At 41.6% G+C, this 25,226-nt stretch overlaps 2 protein-coding genes across 4 annotated transcripts in view; one reads left to right on the top strand and one right to left on the bottom strand.

The window, feature by feature from the left end:
- The first annotated feature begins 44 nt into the window (after positions 1–44).
- UPRT (uracil phosphoribosyltransferase homolog) lies at positions 45–20,220 on the top strand. The gene is made up of 7 exons (XM_072431907.1): positions 45–364; positions 4,274–4,316; positions 7,248–7,317; positions 7,401–7,463; positions 7,741–7,902; positions 15,799–15,897; positions 19,741–20,220. The coding sequence occupies exons 1-7, from the start codon at positions 150–152 to the stop codon at positions 19,845–19,847; spliced, it is 759 nt and encodes a 252-aa protein (XP_072288008.1). The 5' UTR covers positions 45–149; the 3' UTR covers positions 19,848–20,220.
- A 1,247-nt stretch (positions 20,221–21,467) lies between these two features.
- The window catches only part of LOC140344615 (palmitoyltransferase ZDHHC15-like), a 29,623-nt gene continuing 25,864 nt past the window's right edge, over positions 21,468–25,226 (bottom strand). The window contains exon 12 of one of the 3 annotated variants that reach the window (XM_072431905.1): positions 21,468–22,160. The gene's annotated coding sequence lies outside the window, so the exon portion shown is untranslated. The other 2 variants (XM_072431904.1, XM_072431906.1) reach the window with 2 other exon arrangements.

Genomic DNA, 25,226 nt, shown 5'->3' with positions numbered 1-25,226 from the left:
CTGTTCCTGGAAAGGGGCCAATCATGTCATCGGTCTGTGGGCACAGGTGGTGATTGGCATACACGGCTGCCTACCAGTGGTGCCGTCCTGGAAGCTCGCGAGAGGCCGCCAGGCGTGCACGGTGCCTTGTGCTGCTAGAGCCGGGGTGCATGGAAGACATGCCGGGTGAACAGCAGCAGGAGCCTGTCCATCGGCAAATCCGCTTCGTTGATGGCAGTGGGAGCAGCAATGAAGCGGATAAGGAGAGTGAAGGCAGCGGAAGCCCGGATCTGGAAGAAAACCACCTGCAGCAGGTGGGACCTCAACTCAAACTTCTTCCTATGAATGACCAGATCCGGGAGCTGCAGACCATCATCCGCGACAGGTGAGCATGCTCCACCACTGTATGTGTCTGTGCTACAAATATACCTAAGCAGAAGTCATGTTCAGGGTAAATCATGTTATTGAGATATAGCATCTGATGTGTCTGTGGGATGGAGACCCATCTCTGCAGGGTTTGTGACCAGGACAGAAATGTGGGAATCCTGACTATGGCACTGACCTGAATATGGGAGCCATCTTGACTTGAATCCTTTCATGGAAGCTGCCATTGCTGAGCAGCCCTTCTGTAGATTCCGACTCTCCTCAGTACATGGAGAGAGTGACCTAAACCAATAGATCTGGAAGGACAGAGATCTCAGAAGGTTGGAAACCAAAGAAAATAATTCCTAGTTTGTTTGGATCTGTTTCTGCCACAGTTTTTTACTTAATTTTCTGTGTTTGATCCTGACAATGGGGGACTTCCTGTAAGGTGACAACATTTACATAGTGTTTGCCTATGCAGAAGCAGCGTTGTCACCAAAGGCATTATCACTTCTAGGCTTTGTACTGCTTGCTGTTATGGCTAGCCTACACGGTGCATGGGGTGGAGTACAGAGCCATAGAAACATACATGGCACAAGACATAAAAAGGAGTTCAAAAATAGGGTAGAATGTAATACACAATCCCATAGTGACTTTAATTTTATTATAATATGAAGCTGGCAGTTTTTGTTATAATGCTTTTGCTTGGATTTCTGAAACTCAACCTGGATAAAACAGAATTTATTAACCTCCCCCCCCCCCTCAAATTCCAAATCTCCCTCTGACATATATCTAACTGTTATTCGTCCCTCCTCTCGGGTACATTGTCTTGGCATCACCTTTTATTCTGCACTCCTTTTTACCCCCCATATTCAGGACATTTCCAGGTCCTGTCACTTTCACCTGCACATCATGTACAAAATCCGCCCCTACCTGTCCCCAGAGACCACCAAACTCTCTTAACACGCTCTTATCATCTCTCGTCTGGACTACTGTAACCTCCTCCTCTCTAGGATTCCACTAACCAGGCTCTCTCCTCCCACCGCACCTCTTGTGCTGCATCTCTTTGTAGTTCTCTTCACAGGCTTCCATTTCACCTTAGAATCAAATTCAAGCTCCTGTGCTTTGCCTTCAAATCCCTCCACAGTTCGTCCCACTTAATTTCTGACCTGGTAAAAAAATACTCCCCTTGCCGCTCTCTCTGCTTCTCCAATGACCTACTACTGACTTCCTCCGCACAACCTCATCACACGCACGGCTCCAAGATTTTTCTAGAGTTGCCCCAAATCTCTGGAATGGTCTTCCTCGTCCTATTTGGCTTGCTCCTATTTTCTGCTCATTTAAAAGAGCACTCAAAACCATTGTTTCAATTATTTGTTCTTATCTTTCAACTTCCTGAAAACATTGAACCACAGCAAATTGCAACCTCCACCACATGACATGGAGGTTGAGTGCGGTTGTGATTGATCTACAGTTAATACAACAACCAGGAATACATTTGGGGGAGTCAGAAATGGAAAAAGATCTGGGGGTTCTGGTAGATCATAGACTTAATAACAGCATGCAATGCCAAGCTGCAATATTTAAAACTAGTAAAGTACTTTTTTGTAATAAAAGACGAATAGACTGCAGAGATGGAGACATAATCCTGCCCCTGTACAAAGCATTGGTCAGACCACATCTGAATGGAATATGCAGTCCAGTTTTGGGCACCAGTTCACAAAAGGACATTGTGAAATTGGAGAGAGTGCAGAGAAGGGCAACTAAACTAATAAATGGAAAGGAGATGCTCAGCTATGAGGAGAGATTAGCTGAACTGAATCTTTTCTCCCTTGAGAAGAGACATTTAAGGGGGATATGATCACACTGTATAAATATATAAATGGTCCAAATAGAGAACACTCTTCATTACAAAGAACAGGAGGGAACTCTTTGCGTCCGGAGGAAAAGAAGTGTAAGCTCCGGATAAGGAAGGGATTCTTCACTGTAAGGTCTGTGAAACTGTGGAATCAGAAAAAAAATGGAATGTGAAAGTAGTTTCAGCAAGATCTCTAGATTGCTTTAGGAAAGAGCTGGATGCTTTTCTAGAAGCACAGAATATAACTGGGTATTAAAGCTTTAAAGTAAAAATAACAGTGACTGTTGATCCAGGGAAAATCTGATTGCCTCATGGAATCAGGAAGGAATTATTTTTCCCGTTGGAGCAAATTTTATCAGGGTTTTTCTTGCCTTGTCTATACTTGACTTACCTCAACCTGACTTACTATGTAACTATACCAGACTCTAATTCTTAAAGAATATTTGATTAGCTGCCCACTACTCTTATTCACCTATGCAAATTTTTTTCAGTTGCAAGGTAATTGAAAAAAACAGGTAAGTTTCCTTTCTTTAACTGCTTCCAAACTTGCCCACAACATTTCAGGTATTTGAATCAGGCTTTATTCATAACCTCTTTTTCTTTATATTGAGACACTGCTTGCTAGATTTACAAATGTGCTTCTGATCAATATTGCATTGAAAGATCCTTAAATTGCTTCAATTATTATCGCACGCAACACTTTATGCCAATTCCCTGAAATAGCAAAGCAGCCTCAGGCCATAACCTTTCCATCAATATTCGTCACATATTTTATCTATATGTGGAATTGTTAACTACCTGCTTAGACAGCAAATGATTTTTTCCTTGCACACCTCCAATGCAGTTTAATGGAAGGTGCAATCCTTTTTACACTAGCTGATAATCCTGCACGTGTATTTTTAGGGATTGTCGAAGACTCCTTTTAGCATAAAAGAGTCAGACAATCCTGCACAAATTTAAGTCATTTACAATGCTGTTTTAGGAAAATGTTCTGTATAACCAGCAAATAGTACCCTAAAATACATCTGGCCTTTCTGTGGTCCTCAAATGCATGATCCACAGCTGTGAGTTGGTTGGACTCTATGTACCAAGAGGACTGTTTTTTTCACAGCAACTGTTTAACACACTTTACCTGATATAGTGAATTATTGCTTTGTTTTATAGGCAAAGTATTTCCCAAACTAATGAAAGGAGAAATGCATGTACCAATGTTGTACTCCTTTACTCTCCAATTACAGTATTGTCCAAGCTGTATTGCCTTCACTGCAGTGCATAAAGTAAAAAGTCAGAACTTCGCTTTGTATGTAGCACCATGCCTGGGTTCAAAAACCAGCTCAAAAGAAGATTTCATTTTGATGGGTGAGAATGTACACACACATGTATGCAGCTGTTTGCCTATATGTTGAATGTAAAGGTGACTCTATCATTGCTCTACAAAAGTAGAGAAGTTACACTTACCTCTCTGGTGGCTTTTATGTTCCACCTATTCTTTGTTCAGGTGCTGCAGCCTTCCCCCAACAATTTTGCATTCAATACTTCTTATTGTCAGGTGCATGTGCCCTTGGCCTTGTGCTGTGGGTTCATCATTTGGTAATGGGGATTTATAGGCCAGAGGATGGAACCACAGCATTTGGCGGGAGACCACCGGCGGGAGACCACCGGCGGGAGACCACCGGCGGGGGAGACCACCGGCGGGAGACCACCGGCGGGAGACCACCTACAATTCTCAAATACAAACGAGTTTGACCTTGACGTGTTCAAACAGGGTCAGTATAGATCTGAGCAGCCTTGGAGGTAAATATAATGCCCTATTTTTCAGGGACCTGATGTGACCCGGCATTAGGACAAAGTTGTTTTACTTTGCCTACAAAATAAGCTACATTTCAGGCAGTTCTATCAGTACAATGTGAAGTTTGATACTGCATGTTCCCCTACTACAGCTGGGATTTCCAGGAGATGTTAGACAATCCTCCGTGTGCTCAGGAAATGAGTTACATTATGCTCTGGTGTGACTGCTTTAGTATTAGAGTAACATGTTTGTTGATTAGTAATGTCTGTATTTCTGTTTTACAGGACAACGAGCAGAGGAGATTTTGTATTTTCTGCAGATCGTTTGGTGTGTATGTTTACTCGTAATTTACCAATTTATTGGGTTTTTTTGTTTGTTTTTTTTTTTTAAGTTTAGGAATACAGTATTATATGTAGAAAAATAGTTATTCTAATCTACGTGGATGAGTGTGGTGGTCTTTGGGGCGATGTGGCAGGCTGGCTTCCTCCACAGTGTAGTGTGCATCAGTAATGAGCCAGCTATAACGATATACACAGACCTAGCTGCTTTAGTACTGAATGCATTCATATACTGTACATAGTATTTATACCAGAACACTATGACATTGGTTAACAAAGCTACAACAAAAGTTTAACTGAATTTACTTTTAAGTTAATTAAATCAATAAAGACATATAGGTACATAGTAGGTAATGTTGAAAAAAGACATAAACCAATCAAGTTCAACCACTAGGGAAATAAACATATCCCAGATATTAAACCCTATGGACATAGTTGGTCCCGAGGAAGGCAAAAAAAACCCTATTACAATTTGCTTCAACAGGGGAAAGAAATTCCTTCCTGATTCCATGAGGCAATCAGATGTTCCCTGGATTAGCAGTCTTTGTTATTTTTACTTTAAAGCCTTAATTCCCAGTTATATCCTGTGCTTCTAGAAAAACATCCAGCTTTTTCAATCTATAGTAGTTGCTGAAACTACTTCCTGAGGGAGCCGAGTCCACATTTTCACAGACCTTACAGTGAAGAATCCCTTCCTTATCCGGAGCTTAAACTTCTTTTCCTCCAGACGCAAAGAGTTCCCTCTTGTTCTTTGTAATGATCTCAAAGTGAATAATGGGAAGAGAGTCCTGTATATGGACTGTTTATATATTTATACAGGGTGATCATATCCACACTTAAATGTCTCTTCTCAAGGGAGAATAGGTTCAGTTCAGCTAATCTCCCCTTATAGCTGAGCTCCTCAGTTCCTTTTATTAGTTTAGTTACTCTTCTCTGCACTCTCTCCAATTCCACAATGTCCTTTTTGTGACTTGTGCCCAAAACTGGACTGCATATTCCACATGTGGTCTGAACAATGCTTTGTACAGGGGCAGGGTTATGTCTCCATCTCTGCAGTCCATTCCTCTTTTAATACAAGAAAGTACTTTGTTAGCTTTAGATATTGCAGCTTGGCATTGCATGCTGTACTTAAGTTTATGATCTACCAGAACCCCTAGGTCCTTTTCCATTTCTGACTCCCCCAAGTGTATTCCCCCTAGACAGTATGATGCATGTTAGCTCCCAAGTGCATAACTTTTCATTTATCTCTATTAAACTTAATTTGCCACTTGGCTGCCCAATCAAACAGTATATCCAGGTCTACTTGTAGATTATAGACATCCTGTATGGACATAATTCTGTTACATAGTTTGGTGTCATCAACACAGAAATTGTACTTTTAATCCCAAACTCTTTATCATTTATAAAGATGTTAAACAGTAAAGGTCTCAACACTGATCCCTGGGGTACACCACTAATAACCTTAGACCACTCAGAGTATGAATTATTAATTACAACTCTCTGGATGCGATCTTTAAGCCAGTTCTCTATCCAGTTACAAATTTACTTTTCTAAACCTAGTGACCCTAACTTCCAAATTAACCATTTGTGGGGTACAGTGTCAAATTCTTTAGCAAAGTCCAAGTATACTATATCAACTGCTACTCCACGGTCTACCTGTTTACTTACTTCCTCAAAAAAAGAGAGTAAATTTGTTTGACAACTTCGGTCTTTCTTGAAGCCATGCTGACTATCACTTAATATATTACACATTAAATAATATTATTTTCTAGCAGGAACTCCTCTATGTGTTTTTTTTTTTTTTTATCAAACTCTTTAGGACCTTTCCAACTATGGGCATTAAATTAACCGTTCTGTAGTTACCTGGTAATGTCTTTGCTCCCTTTTTGAAGATGGAAACCACGTTGTCCTTAAGCCAATCCATCGGTACCTTGCCAGTGACTAAAAAGTCTCTAAAAATTTAAATAATGGCTTTGAAATAACCAAGCTCAGCTCTTTGAGGACACATGGATGTAATCCATCAGGTCCTAGTGGTTTGTCAACCTTAATTTTTCCCAGCTGTTTCTCAATCATATCAATTCTGGGCCATTGTGACTCATTTAAGGCAGTGACATTGCTATTATGAATTTAGACTTGAGCTCTGCATTTTCCTTTGTGTACACAGTGCTAAAAAAAGGGTTTAGTAAATTTGCCTTTTCTTTAACCCCAGTTACCACCCTATGACATCCTTTAGGGGCCTACATGCTCAGATTTGATCTTTTTGCTATTAATATATTTTTTAAAAATTTGGGGTTTCTCTTACTTTCCTTTGCAATCTGTCTTTCATTTTGAAGTTTTGCACATTTTATCTCCTTGTTACATCTTTTGTTATATTCTTTATAGTTTTCAAATGATGAAGGTGATCTTTCATTTTTATTTTTTGGCATGCCCTTTTCTTGTTCCTTATGGCTTTTTTAACATCAGCTGTGAGCCACATTGGTTTTAAATTTAGCCTCCCAAACTTTTTACCCACTGGAATATAATTTTAGTGTGATTTTGTAGAACAGACTTGAAATATTCCCATTTCTGTTCAGTATTTTTTGAGGTCAATATTGTCTCCTAGTCCAAGTCACAGTGAGCCGCCCTTAATAATGGAAAATTTGCTCTCTAAAAAATTAAATGTTTTTATCTTTCCTGTTTTTGCTTCCTTTTTTATAGCTTACATCATATTATGGTCACTGCTACCCAGATTCTCTTTTATATGCACTTTTGTTATAAGCCCTGCATTGTTAGAAAGAACTAGGTCCAGCAGAGTATCATTTCTAGTTGGGGCTTCTATAAACTGTACCATAATATTATCAGACATAGTTTAGAAGGTGCTTTTTAATTATTTCAGTGGCACACACCTTTTCCATGTGACTCATTTCTCCTGTTGTTGCAGATTCGGTTGGTGGTTGAGGAAGGTCTGAACCAACTGCCATATACAGAATGTACTGTCACAACTCCTACAGGTAACGGTCTTTTGGCTCCATGTCATGCTTACCCTTTTTTTTTCGATAAGGAAACAAAATTAAGATATTTTTTGTTCTTGCAGGGTACAAATATGAGGGAGTGAAATTTGAAAAAGGAAACTGTGGAGTGAGCATTATGAGGAGCGGTAAGTAACTGCCAGCTTGTTAAACTCCTTCCTAATTAGTTTTCAATATTGATTCTGAACTAGTTATTTATTGAAAACTGTGATGTTCAAGTCTGTTACTTTTATGATTTAGCCATAGACAGTCAGCAACGATAAGGGAAAATATACTAAAAAAAAAACAAAAAAGTATTTTCAACATTAGGGACAAAAGATTCCACACTATAACATGTTCTTCTTTACCTTCAGTTGGCATCTTCTAAACTCCCAACAAACACTTCTTTTTCATTCTTTGTTATAGGTGAAGCCATGGAACAGGGCTTGCGGGACTGCTGCCGCTCCATCCGCATTGGCAAAATTCTAATTCAGAGTGATGAAGAAACGCAGCGTGCCAAAGTCTATTATGCAAAGTTTCCACCAGATATTTACAGGAGGAAGGTTTTGTTAATGTATCCCATTCTAAGTAAGCACTATTTTGTTATCACACATTTACTTTTTTTTTTTTTTTTTTTTTTACTATTTCCTAAAAGAAACATGGGATGCCAATGAAATGCCTTCATCTGCATGCTGCAGCTTCAATTTTACCTTACTGTAGAAACTCAGTCTCTTTTACCATTTTTTTTTTTTAAATAGTCTTTATTTTTATTTTTTTTTATTATTTTCTTTGTACAAAGCATGGCATGCTGAGAATAGACCCAATTGGTACAGTCAATGGGCCTGATTGATTTAAGCTCTCCAAAGCTGGATACACTTTCATCAGTGAATCTGGGTGATTCAGCAAACGTGTAATGTATTTCTTAAGTCATTTGCTAGCAAATGTTTTGAACCCTGAATCAGATCCATTCCAGGTTTGCTGGAGAACCGGGAGCTTTAATAAATCAGGCCCAATTTACCTACTGCAGAAAACTCTGAAAATGAGCATCGATGGAAGAACTTACACTGGTAGCGGCAGCAGTGAGAGGATCCTGGATTCATCAACGCTAGAGATGAGCGAATCAAAGCTGACGAAGTGGAATTCTATCCGATATTCAGAAAAAATTTGATTTGCAACGAATCCGAATTTCCTTGCGATTCGTTGAAACGAATCACAATTTTTTCTAAAATGGCGGCTACACGTGTGAGGACATGGGGCAAGGAACTCTGGGAAGGCGGGATGACCCATAATACCATGCATGCAGCCAATCAGCAGCCAGCCAGCCCTGTGATGTCACACCCCTTTAAATAGCCTCAGCCATCTTGGATTAAGACATTTTACAGCGGTCTGAGTGCAGGGAGAGATGTGTGCAGTTGCTAGTAGAAACCTCATTGTGCTAAAAAAATTTTAAAAAACGATTTACAAGGATAGGGAGGAATCATTTCACAGCATCAGAAGGCGCTAGGGACAGTGCTAGAAAAGCGATTTACAAGTGCAGGGAAAGAATATTTGGGGATCCAAATAGCCATTATACAGCTCTGTCATTCCATCAGTTTATATATCCAGATATTTATACAGTATACTCTGCAGTTCTATGTGGTGAAAGCATTTAGTGACATTTGAGTACAAAAAGAAAAATATATACGCAGTTCCCTGTTGCAGTTATTGGTGCTAAAAGGGCTTATTGGACTATTTCTGTACAAAAATAAAAATGTATTTGTCGCTTTTAGGTGTGTTTTAATTTGCTTTAAATTTATTTAGTTCAAGTAAAAGTATGTCGGTCAGAGAAGTGGCAAGCCGTGCACAGAGGAGTGGCAGAGGCCTCAATGTTTCTGGTGTAGGCAGAGGTCGCAGCGTGTCAGCATGAGTTGCAGTGAGAGGCCTCAGCTCCCGGTGTCATCAAGCGGTCGTGTCTTGCGATTCTAGCGGTCCAGCGATTCTAGATTGGTTAACTTGGTCATCCACTTCATCCCAACTGACATCAGACACCCCCAGCCAACGTGGGAGCAGACCCTGTGCCCTCACCTGTCCTCAACTTGCCTCTTTTCTTTGCTGTTCCCTCAGCCACAGAAGTATTGTTTGCAGTGGCCTCAGCTCCACTATATAGCGAGGACAAGCTAGTAGAGGACAGTCAGCAGCTACTGCCCAGCCAAGATCTGGAGGAGACATCCGTCGCTTTCTCCACTAGGCAGGCAAGTAGTGATGAGGAGAGTGGCGTGGGAGGTGGTGTTGCGAGCGGTCAGGCTCCTGACCCAGAGACTATTGAGGCAGCGGCGCTAGCAGTCAGTCAGTGCGGAGTGTTGGAGGGAAAATCACCTACTCGGCGGTGTGGCAGTTTTTTGTTAAGCCACCGGAGGAGGTTACCATGGCCATATGTAAAATTTGGTGAAAAAGAAGGTAAAGTCCACTGCCACAATGTTGGCACCACGGCCCTGCGTCAACATATGCAGCGTCACCATAAAGTGACCTGGGAGAACCGTGGCTCCGATGTAGTGGTCAAGCCTGCCGCAGTCAAGGCTCCACCACCTCAGCCGAAGGGAGCTGTATGTCATTTCCATCTTCGGCTGGTCCAGATGCTCCTGCTCCTCCTACTCCTCGTCAGTGATTCCGTCAGCAATCGATCACCGAAGCGACAACAGTATGCGTGCACTCATCCAACGGCGCAGAAGCTGAATAAGCTCCTGTCCAAGTTGCTGGTCCTGCAGTCCCTCCCTTTCCAAGTGGTGGACTCTGCACCTTTCAGAGAACTGATGGCTTGTGCCGAGCCGAGGTGGAGAGTCCTAAGCCGACATGTCTTTGCAAAAAAGGCAGTACCAGCCCTGCACAAATATGTAGAACAGAAGGTGGGCTAGTCCTTGAGCCTGTCGGTGTCTGCCAAAGTGCACGGCAGCGCCGACGTGTGGAGCTGTAACTACGGTCAGGGACAATACATGTCCTTTACGGCCCACTGGGTGAATGTGATTCCTGCACAGCCACATCAGGAACTTGGCCAGGTGACACCACTTCCGCCTCCACATTCTCACGCCGCTGGTCCTGCGACAACCTCCGCCTCTGCCTCCTCATCCTCCACTGTGTCCTCAGCCTCCACTGCAGGGACAATTCACAGTGCCCCTCCAGATTACCACATGTGCAGGGCACGGCGGTGTCATACTGTTCTGCACCTGGTTTGCCTGGGGGAATGGAGTCACACAGGGGAGGAACTGCTCTGTGTAATTCATTAAGAGATCAACTCATGGCTTTCTCCGCGACAACTCGAAATCAGAACCATGGTGACTGACAACGGGAAGAACATTGTGTCTGCGCTGCGTCAAGGATGTCTGAGCCATGCACCCTGCATGGCAAACGTGTTCAATCTAGTTGTCAAGCAGTTCCTGAAGTCTTCCATCCATCTGCAAGACATCATAAAAATGGCTAGTAAACTTTGCATGCACTTCAGCCACTCGTACACCGCAAAGCAAACCCTCCTTGAGCTGCAGCGGCAGAACGGCATCCCCCAACATAGGCTGATATGTGATGTTTCCACCCGTTGGAATTCCACCCTCCATATGTTGGGCTAACTATACAAAGGCCATCAACGAATTCTTGATAAACCAAGCAGATAGGAGTAATGTATGACCCATGTGTAACTTTGATGTCAGCCAGTGGCAGCTCATCCGTGACACCTGCTGTTTGCTCAGGCCCTTTGAGGAGGCCACGTTATTTGTCAGTCTCCAGGACTACAGGATGAACAACGTCATTCCACTACTTCATGTCCTGGAACAGATGCTGGTAAATCTGGCTGGTCAGGGAACTGGAGACGTGGCGCCTAGATCTCACGGCCACATGAGCCCTGTGGGGGCTGAACTGCAGGAGGAGGAGGACATTGGATCAAAGGCAATGTATAGCAAAATGGGTGGTTTCTCTACTCAGGTGACAGGGGAGGAGGAGCAGGAGCAGCCAGAGGAGCAAGAGGGAGATGAGGAGGACGAGGCATAGGACCCAGACACACCGTGTCTGGCAGTATGCAGTTGAGATGGAAGCAGGGAGTCCCTCCGGGTCACTTGCAGAAATGGCCCGCTGCATGCTCGCTTGCGTAGTGACAGCCGAATTGTCACCATTCGGCAGTGGGATGACTTCTGGTTTTTCACCTTGTTGGACCCTCGCTACCGGTCCAAAATGGGGGCCTTTTTTACACCCGTTGAGAGGGAGAACAAACCGAACTACTACAGAGACATCCTATGTAGCCAGTTGGCTGCTGCCTATCTGCGCCATCGTCCATCCTCTCGCAAGTCTGACTGGGGGGCCCTCTGCACTCACGCTCCGCTGCCATGGCTGCTGTGGAGGGCTGGCAGGAGAAGTACCAGCTCCATCAGCAGCAGCCGAGCCTAGAGTCGCTGATGAGCAGCTTTCTACACCCCCTTAGTGAAGGAACTACTAACCAGCAGCTAGACATAGAGCAGAACCTGTATCAGCAGGTGGTGGCATACTTGGAGTGCACCCTGCCAGCCGTCATTGAAGATCCGCTGGACTACTGGGCAGCCAAACTGGATTTGTGTCTGCAACTGGCCGAGTTTGCCCTGGAAAAGCTGTCCTGCCCGGCCAGTAGTGTGGCATCAGAGCGGGTGTTTAGTGCACGGGGGCCATAGTTACCCCAATAAGAACTCGAGTGCCTGTCCACCCAAAATGTGGAGAGAATGACCTTTGTCAAGATGAATCAGGCGTGGATCAGCCAGGATTTCCACCCACCAATGCCTGATGCATCTGATTAGATGATCCATGCCGCCTGACCCAAACCTTGACAAAAGAGACTGGTTTCTTCTGTCTACCTGCCTCAGCTACTACTCTGATGCTGCCACCCGCCTGATGCCACACATCAGATGCCAAGTGCTCCTTCTTTCACCCACCTTCGTCAGCAGGTACTGGTATTGCCAACCACCACCCCAGTCTGTCACCTTGCCGCTCTGTGGTCCCCAGATGCTGCTGCTGCCATCTCCACACTATGTCATCTTGCCCCTCTGTGGTCTCCTGATGCTGCTTCTGCCATCTCCACACTGTCACCTTGCAGCTCTGTGGTCTCCTGATGCTGCTGCTGCCATCTCCACACTATGTCCTTGTGCCAGTCTGTGGCTTCCTGATACTGTCGCCAACTCCAGACTCTGTCATTGTGCCACTCTGTGCTCTCCGTCTGATGCTGCTGCTGACGCCACCTCCACACTATGTCCTTGTGCCACTCTGTGGCCTGCTGATGCTGCTGCCACCTCCACACTATGTCTTTGTGCCACTCTGTGTCTGCCTGATGCTGCCACAACCTCCACACTATGTCCTTGTGCCACTCTGTGGCCTACTGATGCTGCCGCCACCTCCACACTATGTCCTTGTGCCACTCTGTGGCCTACTGATGCTGCCGCCACCTACAGACTTTGTCATTGTGCCACTCTGTGCTCTCTGCCTACTGATGATGCCGCCACCTCCAGACTCTGTCATAGTGACACTCTGTGGCCTACCGATGCTGCCGCCACCTCCACACTATGTCCTTGTGCCACTCTGTGTCCTCCTGATGCTGCCGTCACCTCCACCCTATGTCATTGTGCCACTTTGCGGCCTACAGATGATGCCGCCACCTCCAGACTCTGTAATCTGTAACCTCCTGATGCTGTCACCAACTCTAGACTCTGTCATTGTGCCACTCTGTGGCTTCCTGATACTGTCGCCAACTCCAGACTCTGTCATTGTGCCACTCTGTGCTCTCCGCCTACTGATGATGCCACCACCTCCAGACTCTGTAATTGTGCCACTCTGTGGCCTCCTGATGCTGTCGCCACCTCCACACTATGTCCTTGTGGCACTCTGTGGCCTCCTGATGCTGTCGCCAACTCCAGACTCTGTCATTGTGCCACTCTGTGGTCTCCGCCTGATGCTGCTGCTGACGCCACCTCCACACTATATCTTTGTGCCACTCTGTGGCCTACTGATGATTCCGCCATCTCCAGACTCTGTAATTGTGCCACACTGTGGCCTCCTGATGCTGTCGCCAACTCCAGACTCTGCTTGGTGAATTCTGCTTCACAATGATAGTAAGAGCCAACATCGAAGGATCTAAAAGCGATGTTGCTATGAACGCTTGGCCGCCACATAACCGCTAGTTATCTGTCATTGTGCCACTCTGTAGCCTCCTGATGCTGCTGCCACCTCCAGACTCTGCCATTGTGCCACTCTGTGGCCAGTTATCCCTGTGGTAAATTTTCTGACACCTCCTGATCCTAACCCAAAAATGGGAAGGATTAAGAGGCCTCACTTTCACGGTCTGTATTCAGACTGAAAATCCTGATGCTGCTGCTACCTCCAGACTCTGCCATTGTGCCACTCTGTGGCCAGTTATCCCTGTGGTAAATTTTCTGACACCTCCTGCTTCTAACCCAAAAATGGGAAGGATTAAGAGGCCCAATTTTATTGATCTGTATTCGGACTGAAAATCAAGATCAAGAAAGCTTTTGCCCTTCTGCTCCATGGGAGGTTTCTGTCCGCCCTGAGCTTGCCTCAGGACACCTGCAGTACAGTTTAACAGGTGTATCGCCCCAGTCAAACTCCCCACCTGTCACTGTGCCCAGAGCAGGTTGCAAGAAGCGAGAGCCCCTCGGAGTCAAGTCCCCGCCTGATTGCACACATCAGATGCCAAGTGCTTCTTCTTTCACCCACCTTCGTCAGCGGGTACCGGTTGTTGCCACCCACCGCGCCACTCTGTCACCGGATCACTTTGTGGTCTCCTGATGCTGCTGCTGCCATCTCCACATTTGTCACCTTACCACTCTGTGGTATCCTCCTGATGCTGCGGCCACCTCCAGACTCTGTCATTGTGCCACTCTGTAGCCTCCTGATGCTGTCGCCAACTCCAGACTCTGTCATTGTGCCACTCTGTGGTCTCTGCCTGATGCTGCCACCTCCAGACTCAGTCATTGTTCCACTCTGTAGCCTCCTGATGCTGTTGCCAACTCCAGACTCATTGTGCCATTCTGTGGCCTCCTGATGCTGCCGCCACCTCCAGACTCTGTCATTGGGACACTCTGTGGTTTCCTCATGCTGCTTCTACCTCACCAATATGTCATTGTGCCACTCTGTGGACTTCTCAAACTGTTCTCCCACCCTCCCCACTCCATGACTGGGCCACTATTTTGCCTTTTTGGCCTGGATGACATCACTATTTTTTTGACCCTTCTTCTGAGCTGTCAGAAGGAAGGAAAAAAGACGCACAACGGATCCTGTCTGTGTAGCAGCTGTAAGGCCTGTATGGTGCCATCAGAATTGGCTTATGATTTGGTAGCCAAAAGCAGGAGTGGGTAAAAAACCCAAAAGACATGCAAATATTCCATTCACGTGTCATCTCTGTTTTGGACCCACTCCTGGTTTTTTTGGCATTAGCAATACTGATGGATTATTGAGCAAATGCTGACCGGGTGAAAGCAAATGCTCCACAGACAGGATCCATTTTTGTGGGTTATTGTTCTGATGGAATAGAGGAAGGGCAAAATAATCAGTGATGTCAACACAAACTTACTGCTGACACCCTCTCCACTCTGGGGGGGGGGCTCTACTTGTATAAGTGGTTAATAGAACATGTTCTGTAGGCATCTTTGTGGAATCCGCTGACAAGGGTGTAAAAGGTGTGCGCTTCTTCTTGACGCCAACATTGACCTGAAAGGCTGAGTTCATACTTGAGTTATTTGGTCAGTTTTGGCCCCATGACTGCCCAAATAAGTGAATTGTGCAGTGATTCTAATAGCGATGCCTGTCATCTGCATGTCACACTGACTCACTGTTATTTCACTACCACAGCAGACTCCCTATGCAAGTTACTGCAAGGCACAGTGTTCTACACCACGATCAAGGCTCTCTGCAGGCCAGAAATAGACGTTTTTTAACACAATTCGCCGCAAATAAATACGGTTCGAAGCAAATCTTTTCGGAAAATTCGGCGAACTGGCCGAATCAAATTTTTGAGAAATTCGCTCTTCTCTAATCAACGCTTGATGTTAGCACAGCAGGATATAGGTGTGTGCTATAATTTGCCAAAACCTGTGTATATTTACAGAGTCTGGTAAAAAAAAGCTCCCACCATCCAAGTTTACTTGCATTTTCTTTAAATATTTTTTTTTTTTTGCTACTGACAGGTTTATAAGCCTTTGTATGTGTGTATGGTAGGGATTAAAGCTGTTGACAGAAGACACGGATTAGGGTGAATTGCTCAATATCCTTTCTAATTTTTTTTTTGTAACATGTTGGTGCTGCATAAGTATAAAAATAAATAAAACACATTTCATGATTTCTGTATATGTAACATTAAACTGTTTTACTGCAATACATTTGTCAGTTGTAAATTTTAAAAAGTAATAGTAACGAAGATAAACTGTTGATCAAATTTAAAGGGCTTTTTTTTCCTCTGCAATGATGTGTGTTAAATTTCCTCTCCAGGCACAGGCAATACTGTTATCGAAGCAGTTAAGGTTCTCATTGAACATGGAGTCCAACCTAGCTGTATTATACTTCTCAGTCTTTTCTCCACCCCACACGGTAAGACTTCTAGATGCAGATATTTACTTACTTAAAAAAATTTTACTTGTAGATCTCTGGAGCTATTAGGTAAAAATGGTCACCATAACAGCCAGGCATACACAGTCCCACTGCCACTGTGGAAAACGCCACTGGCCTGCCTGTTCAACTACAGTGGTGCTTGAAAGTTTGTAAACTCTGAAGTTTCCTTTCCATGTTTTTATATGAATGTGACCTAAAACATTATATGATTTTCAAACAAGTCTAAAAATAGATGAAGAAAACCTAATTAAAGATATGAAAAACTATTATTATATTTGGTCATGTATTTATTGAAAAAAATTTTTTAAAAATATTAGCATATCTGCGTGTGCCAAAACTGAATTAACATACAGTTAGGTCCATAAATATTTGGACAGAGACAACTTTTTTCTAATTTTGGTTCTGTACATTACCACAATTATTTTAAATAAAACAATTCAGATGCAGTTGAACTGCAGACTTTCAGCTTTATTCAGTGCGTTGAACAAATAGATTGCATACAAATGTGAGGAACTAAAGCCTTTTTTTTTTTTTTTAACAAAATCACTTCATTTCAGGGGCTCAAAAGTAATTGGACAAATTAAAAAACTGAATATAAAATGTTCATTTCTAATACTTGGTTGAAAACCCTTTGCTGGAAATGACAGCCTGTAGTCTTGAACTCATGGACATCACCAGATGCTGGGTTTCCACCTTTTTAATGGTCTGCCAGGCCTTTACTGCAGCCGCTTTCAGTTGCTGTTTGTTTGTGAGCCTTTCTGTCCGAAGTTTAGTCTTCAACAAGTGAAGTGCATGCTCAATTGGGTTCAGATCAGGTGACTGACTTGGCCATTCAAGAATATTCCACTTCTTTGCTTTAATAAACTCCCGGGTTGCTTTGGCTGTATGTTTTGGGTCATTGTCCATCTGTATTATGAAACGCCTCCCAATCAATGTGACTGCATTTAGCTGGATTTGAGCAGACAGTATGTCTCTGAACACCTCAGAATTCATTCTGCTGCTTCTATCCTTTGTCACATCATGGATAAACACTAGTGTCTCAGTGCCACTGGCAGCCATGCACGGCCAAGCCATCACACTGCCTCCGCCATGTTTTACAGATGATGTGGTATGCTTAGATCATGAGCTTTTCCACGCCTTCTCCATACTTTTTTTTTCTTGCCATCTGGTAAAGGTTGATCTTGGTTTCATCTGTCCAAAGAATGTTTTGTCCAGAACTGTGCTGACTTTTTTAGATGTTTTTGACCAAAGTCCAATCTAGTCATTCTATTCTTGAGGCTTATGAGCACCCCCCTAAAATCAACTCCAGGCCTTTTATCTGCTTAATTGATAATGACATAACGAAGGAATTGCCCACACCAGCCCATGAAATAGCCTTTGAGTCAATTGTCCAATTACTTTTGAGCCCCTGAAATGAAGTGATTGTGTAAAAAAAAAAAAAAAAAAAAAAAAAAAAAAAAAAAGGCTTTAGTTCCTCACATTTTTATGCCATCTTTCTGTTCGACCCACTGAAATAAAGCTAAAAGTCTGCAGTTCAATTGCATCTGAGTTGTTTCAATTAAAATGAATTGTGGTAATGTACAGAACCAAAATTGGAAAAAAGTTGTCACTGTCCAAATATTTATGGACCTAACTGTATACTTTGAAGATGAAATTTGAGTCCAGTGTTTTCTTTTAATGGGATGACAATCGGGTGTAAGTGAGAGACCCTGTTTTATTTAAAGAACAGGGATCTAGCAAAGGCTGATCACACATACAACATTTGTCAATGTATATCATGGCTAAAACAAAGGAGGTGCCTGAGGGCCTTAGAAAAAGAGTTGTTGATGCACATAAAGCTGGAGAAGATTACCAGTTATAAAGATTTTGGGCTCCCATCAATTATTAGCAAGACAGATTGTATACAAAAAGGGGAAATTCAAGTGTGTTGTTACCCTGACCAGAAGTGGTCAACCATCAAAGATAATCCAACTGCAAGGTGTGTAGTAGTCTGAGAGAATACACAGGAACCCGGGGTAACTTCTAAGCAACTAGAGGTCCGTCCTACATTGGTGAATGCAAATGTTCAAAAAACTATCAGGAGAACACAGAACAGCAATGGTGTGTATGGCAGGGAGGAAAGCCTTTACTTTCCCCAAAAGTATTGCTGACCATCTACAGTTTTCTAAAGATCTTGTGAAAAATTAGAAGGATGCTGGAAGAATCTTTTTTGGCTGAAATGAGGAGCTCGTTATGCCTTGTTTTTTTCTCTCCAAAACATAAGTACTTTATTCCATCTGTGAAACATGGTGGTAGGAATGTTTATATTTGGGTGCAACTGGGCCTAGACAGCTTGTGGTCATTGATAGAACAATGAAATGTGTTGATTTTCAGGACTGATTATCAGTTACCTGAAATGTTTAGTTGCAGTTATTGCTGCACAAGAGGATCACACGAAGTACTGAGAGCGTGATTCGTCTACTTTTAATGTATTAAATACATTAAAAACATAATATTTTTTGTTTTATCAACTTTTAGAACTTGTTCGAAATTCAGATGATTTTTCAGGTCACATTCATATAAAAATATAGACAATGATAAAGGGTTCACAAACTTTCCAGCTCCAGTGTAACAGTTCAACTAACATTAGTTAATAATAGTATAATAGTAGTAGTAACACTATATTAATAACTATAATAACTAGTAAATGCTAGTTGTATATGTTTTTATTAGTTTTATAGGCAGCAAAAATGTTTTTAGTTTCAAAGTAGAACCTATGATTGTTTAGTAAAAATTATCTCAGCTTGAGTTTAGGTGATAGACTTGTCAGTCACTTTGCTATTAGAAAATACATATTTAGTCTTTGCTTTTCATTATTTTTAAACTTTTTGAATAAGTATTGGCAGTGTGAAACTGGTATTAATACTCCTAGTGAGGTAGCCAAACTCTTTATATTCATTGCTTTATTTTTTCTACCTTTGCATATTTCTTTATATTTTAGAGTATCCAAGGAAACCAGCAAGGGGCACTTAGGGCTCTGATGTTAAAACTCTGATAGTGTACTAATGATAAAGTTGGATACTTTTTTCCCTCATATATTTGTACATAGTTTTATGGATAGCAATTACCCACATAAGTGTGTTTTTATTAATGTCCTGGTCGTGGTGTTTTGTCGGATTAAGACACTTCAAGAACACTTAAACTGCAAATTGTTAATCTCTACAGCACATTGTTGAGAGAGTTGTAAACGTAAGAATCCTTATTTCTGCATGAAAAATGCAATGTGAATATTATTGCACAAATGATTTTACCACCTAAGATTAAGCATTAAAAAGCCTGAAGATGTTAAAGACCATACAAAGACCTGTTCAAAAAGATGCCATACAGTCTCTTACACAGGTGGCATAAAGCCACAGAATAAGCTAAGGGTCTGTTGCATCTCATGTTCTTGATAACATCTTAAGGAGTAGGGCTTTTGTTTTTGTGTCAAGAGACCTTGCATCCACCTAAAAAGGAAAGGATGAGTACTTTGTGACACTTAATTGCTCAGAGTATCACATATAGACTTAGCATTTACACAGTTGCTAGATACTGCTTTCTCAACAAGATATTTCTGTCCATTTGTGAACAGTCCTATCCAATAATGATAGTAAGCAATTTTTTTTTTGCAAGCATTAAATTTCATTGCTTGCTGAATTGTTTCATTTCCAAGATTTTATATTTCTAAAAACTGAAGCTGAAAAGCCTTTTTTATTCTTTGCCTTACATAAATATTAAAAAACAGAGCTTTTCTTGTTTGTGCATTTCTATAAAATAATATATTTTTTCTGTTTTCTTAAACAGGTGCAATGTCCATAATTCAAGAATTTCCTGACATAACCATTTTAACTACTGAAGTCCATCCAGTGGCCCCTACACACTTTGGACAAAAATACTTTGGGACAGACTGACCTTTAGGAATCGAGCCTCTTTAGAAGGCTGCTTATGACTCCACGTTGCCTCAGTGCCATGTAGTGCCCTAAAACATGTGCACTGCCTAAAACAATTGCTTAAGGCACTCATTTATGCAGTCTTTTTACTGTATGTTTTTATAGCTTTGTACTGAATATTTACTGCCTGGCCACCAGCAACAGAAACTGAATAGTTTTTCCTTGACTTTTTCCTTTTGACTTGCACACCCCACCCAGGGTTTAAGGGGGCACATTCCATTCAAAAGCAGCTTGCACGGGTGTGCTAAGGTGTTCCAGGGCATCAATTATTAATTTATTTATTTGTTTGGCTATTACAGCTGCTTAATAATAAAAAAACATGGTATTATTGCCAGCCTTGTGTTTTCTGTTTTTCTTCTGAGTAAACTTGATAATAATCATTATTATAATGATAATCATTATAAAAAAAAAAAATATTGTGCAATTGTCTATTTTGCTTTAACTTTGCAAATTATCAGTTCTTGGGTATGGTAGCTGCATTTGTTATAACACAATTAGAACTAGCATTGCTGACCATGGTAATCATAAATGTCCTTGAAGTGCAGTCTAGCTTCAGTAGTGGAAAGGAAAGCAGAAAGCAGAAAAAAAAACACTGAAAAGTCATGTGATTTTTATCCAAAGCACATCTCCCAAATTCTAAAGCAGATTGTGTGGATAAGGGATAGCTGTTTACCTTCTGTCACACTCCTTTTTTTTGTTATTGATTAAATGACTGAGAAAAGAAAGATATGGACAACACTTAGCAGAACAATGTTCTGGCTGCAAAATGTATTGTCAAAATGTACCACTTAAAGTGAGTGCAGATACATACTCCTGATGTGCAGGATCAGCTAAGAAAGAGAAACCTCAATTTTTTTTGTGGATTTCGGGTTTGGCCCCCAAATTGGTCTACGTTTTTGATTCCGGCCCTCTGTGTGTTTGAGTTTGACACCCCCTGCCTTAGGGGATGCTAGGTCTAAAACCCTCAAAGTTTCCTGCCACCTACAGGAGGTTTGGACACTGAATGGATGTATTTTTAAAGTGCTTTGTTTCTTCCACATGGTCCTCTTTAGCCTGGCTTCTGGAGTCTATGCTTGAGTTTTTGTTTTGTTGAAAAGTTTCTTTGGGCCAGTCAAGCTACATCATTTGCATAGGTAACTGGCTGCTTTTACTGCTTATTCCCATTTTATTTAGCGGTGGACATATTACTGTGATGCCAAATAGAGACGTTCATCAGAAATTCTTTTCTAACATGAAGTGAGAACAGTTGCCATATTGTGCCATTAATGACACCACTGCACCACCCACTCTAAAGGGTAGCACAAATCCCATGGGTAGTATGAGCAGACACAGCCGAACTCTGTTGATAGGACACCCAAAGTGGCCCTGTCTTACAAAGCTTCATTGCTTTTTTGAGCATCATGCTTTGGAAAAATGTGCGCACTGATATTTTTTAGATAAAAAAGGTACGTTTGAGGGTGTAGCTTACATACATTTAATACTTTAGATGTTCCCTATAACGTGGCAGATCTTTATTTTATGTCCAGGGGTAAAAGAATCAGTAGTGTAAATTAAGGAAAAATAAGAAAGTCACACACAAAATTTAGAAATTAGCCTTTAGTTTATTTGGCAGGCAGCAAATTCAGCAAATCGTAATGGAAATTGGTGTGTTGGCCCCTTATATTGCCCTACAAAGTGTAAAAATAAAACTGTCCAGAAAAAAAAGGTAAAAAAATATTTGCTGTATTTATTCTTCGTTATCAGAACATGAAATGACCACAAGATGTTTGAATATTAAAGTGCACCTGTCACTTAAAACAATTTTGTCTGCACATTTAGCATTTATAAGAAAGCCACTTAATGATTCACTTGGAGTGAATGACATCGCCAAAGCACACTGCATGGTAAATATTCATGAAGCCAGAATTATATTTTGATATTCAGGTTTTAGTAGCGAATTGGCTGAATTCCAAAGATTTGGGTTCAGTCCACAAAATGTGAAAATATGTATAGTGGTACATTAACAACTTCTTCCAGTTGAATACATAAACTAGTGCTGCCTTCTGAAAATCCACTAAATTACACAGTATAAAATTCGATTTGGATGGACATACATAAATGGCTTTAGTCAGACTGCTGAGGTATGTTAATGCTGTATTGATCAAACCGAGGCAAAGGCTTTTACAAAACTTATACAGAGCAAAATAATGTTTGCATATTTTGCGGTCATAATTGAGGTTTCAAAGCTTGAATGTTCAGAGCTGCATATATAAGACCAATTCCAAGTTTCAGTTTCTGTGAAAGCACAACAGGACTTAAACAGCTGTATAAAACAGTAAATATAACACATAACAACCAATCAGAAATCACCTTTCAACACAGTCTAATAGCCATTAGCGATCGGTTAATTATTTGCTCAAGGCAATGTGTTATTTACAATGCATTAAGAACAATGTCAATCAGCATTAAATGATAGCTCTGAAACATTTTGAAAGTTATATATTATAAACATTCAGCAGGCAAGTACTTGCACATGATATAAAAACAAGGCTTCATAAAGGAGCACACTAATACATTCAATCACATAGACAGATTCTCCTTTGCAAAGTCAGTGTGCAGCAACCATTAACACTGGCTGCTTGGAGCACACAAATACCAATATTATGCTGACATTTTCAGTAAATATTCAAGCATCAGTAACAGTTTCAAACTAAATGTGCTGCTTTAGTCCAAAAAAATTCCAGTATAATGAAAAGTTTGTAAAAAAAATTGCCTGATTTCTGACCCCACTGGAAAAAAATCTGTTTTTGATGCTCATTTTCACAACCCAAAAAACAAATGATGTAAAACTGGAAAGTCCCACTTCACTAATTCTGCAATTTCTGCATTTAGAGCAGCAGATGAATAGGCTTTGGTACAGTTATGACTAGTACATCTGTAACAGATGTCATGGCTTTAAAATCCCCCTTCCTCAGCCAGCTATTTCAATCCCAAAGTTTGAACCATGTGCTCAGGCAAAGTTATATTTCAAGGCTCCGTGACAGTCTGGCACTTGCCACCCACACCTCATGGCAAAGCTGGAAAATAATGGAAGCTTGAGGCTGTCTGACAATTTGGATATGATGAGCATGATTTTACAATCCAAAATCTCAGTTACAAAATACCTTCCTGAACACTAGATGAAAATAACCCTCCAGCATAAAAAAAGACTAGTAAACTGTATTTATACAAACAGCCAAATTGGCTAAACAATAAATTAGAATATCAAAAAACTAAAAGGTACAAACTGAAAATCACTCTGATTCCAAAACTCCTCTTGCATAGAAAAGAATCCTCAGAGTGCAGTAGAAAAACAATTGGTCCCATATTCATTTCTCCCACCCACTAAATACAAATAATTGCCCAATGCAAGCAGCAGATTTGTCCAACAGCATCAGAGTGGTTCTTGGGGATGAAGTTCTAATGCTGTTCAAAGCCTGCATGTGGACCGAGGGTGGCTCTAGCACGCTGGGTGCAAATTTTACCAGTATTCTGATCCCTAAAACAAAAGATATAAAATACAAAATGTAGACAAAAGTAGGCAGATTTTGTGTGATAAAAAGGTTGAACAGCACCATTTGTTGATACAAGGTAATTAAATATTATGGTTAGCTTTTCTCTGTATACCATGGAGTAGTTTTTACGTCCTACTTTATGGATAGAATGGGGAGTAAGAGGAATTATTTTTATTAAAATTTATAAAAACGCCAACTTAATTTGCAGCATTACAGGCTGCAAATAACAGAAAATGACATGCAAACAACAATGCAAGAGTAAGGATGGACCCTGTTTTTTAACGTAGTAGTTTGTTTATCCTTAAGACAAATCCAAGACCAGTTCTAGACATCTCCCAAAATTAAAAATTAAAAAAAAAAAAAAAAAAAGTTGTCCAAGTCTTTTATGTAGATTTATATACTAGGTTATACCTGAACCTAGTACTTAAGTTGGAATGTCTGCTACAATGCTGGTTGTCAATTGCTCACACCCTGCACACCCAGAGTGTGAGGTTAGGCAGGTGATAAGCTGGAAACACCAGACATCACATGACCTCCGACTAAGATCTCAGTCTCAACAACTGCAGTCCCCATATCCCGAGTGGTATCTTTTTGACTATGCTCAAGTTTAATTTTATCAATTTAACTTAAAAGTACATACAGAAACTGTCCCTCAAACAGAGCTTACCCATCCATTCCAAGTTTATCACAAAAAACAAACTCCAACTGCCATATATACTTTCTTAAATAAACAGGCACTCAATTGCCACGGTCAACAACCAAACAGGTTCCCTTTTTTGTCCCAAAGTATTTTTATTGGGTTTTCTACATTTTTTTTGGCGTTTTATACAAGTAGTCCCGAAGTTAGGAAAATCGGACATGCGGACAACTCCTAGATACGAACGGGCTTCCCTGCTTGTTTGTGTGCAGGTCTGAGGCTTGATGGGGGGTAGGGGGCAGTTTGCATGATTTGCAGAAGTCTTTTGCTGTTCTGCAACTCTTGTAACTTGTAATGACCAAGACAAACTCTGCAGTTGTTTATTTTTGCATATCAAAGCACAGTTTGCTTCAAAAGGTAATGAACTATGGACCACCTGTACAGCAAAACATAATTACAAAAAAGTACAAATGGTTTCTAGACAATAACACAATAAAACAAGGTGAGAAATGGGCAAAGGGGGGGGGGGGGGGGCTAATGAACAATTTTGGTGCACCGTAACAGGAATAGAAACAACATCAGTTTGTTATCCTGACACACAACCTCCAGTGCTAGCATGAGGAACTGCAGTCAAAGGAGGGATTCCAATAGTATCCGTGAGCATTGTGTGAAAGAGAGTGGAGAAGGAGGTTTGTGTACATGTGCAGGGTTACTGGAGTGGGTATTCAGGGGCCACTGGTGTACCCAGGATGATACGTTTATTATGTGCCAGGAGGAGTATTGGAAACCATTTGGATTCTCCTCCCTTTCTGGACTTGGAAGCCATAACACTTGGTTATAAAGCCATACCACTTCCCCAGGAATTGGGATTGATGTTGGTCTTGTACTTGTGTGGCCTCCAACATATCTCTAAAGAATTTTGGTCATGAGGGGCGCCTTAACTATCTCCAGTCTAAGTGGCTGGGGAAAGATCCATAGGTTCATGTTGTCCGTTCTCACTGCCAGCCCATTCTATCTTCCCCCTCCCAGAAAGTTGGTCCGTAAGGTCGGTGCAGTCACCAAATAGGCACAAGACTGGGCATAGAGGAAAAGAAAAACCAGCCATCCATTTTTTAAACTGTAATACTTGTTCCCAGAACCTGAGCACTCTGTTGCAGGTCCAGTAGTAAT

Source organism: Pyxicephalus adspersus, chromosome Z (assembly GCF_032062135.1).
Source record: "Pyxicephalus adspersus chromosome Z, UCB_Pads_2.0, whole genome shotgun sequence".
Lineage (NCBI taxonomy): Eukaryota > Metazoa > Chordata > Amphibia > Anura > Pyxicephalidae > Pyxicephalus > Pyxicephalus adspersus.
The sequence above is the reverse complement of the archived record's forward strand: the minus strand, read 5'-3'. Positions and strand labels throughout refer to the sequence as shown.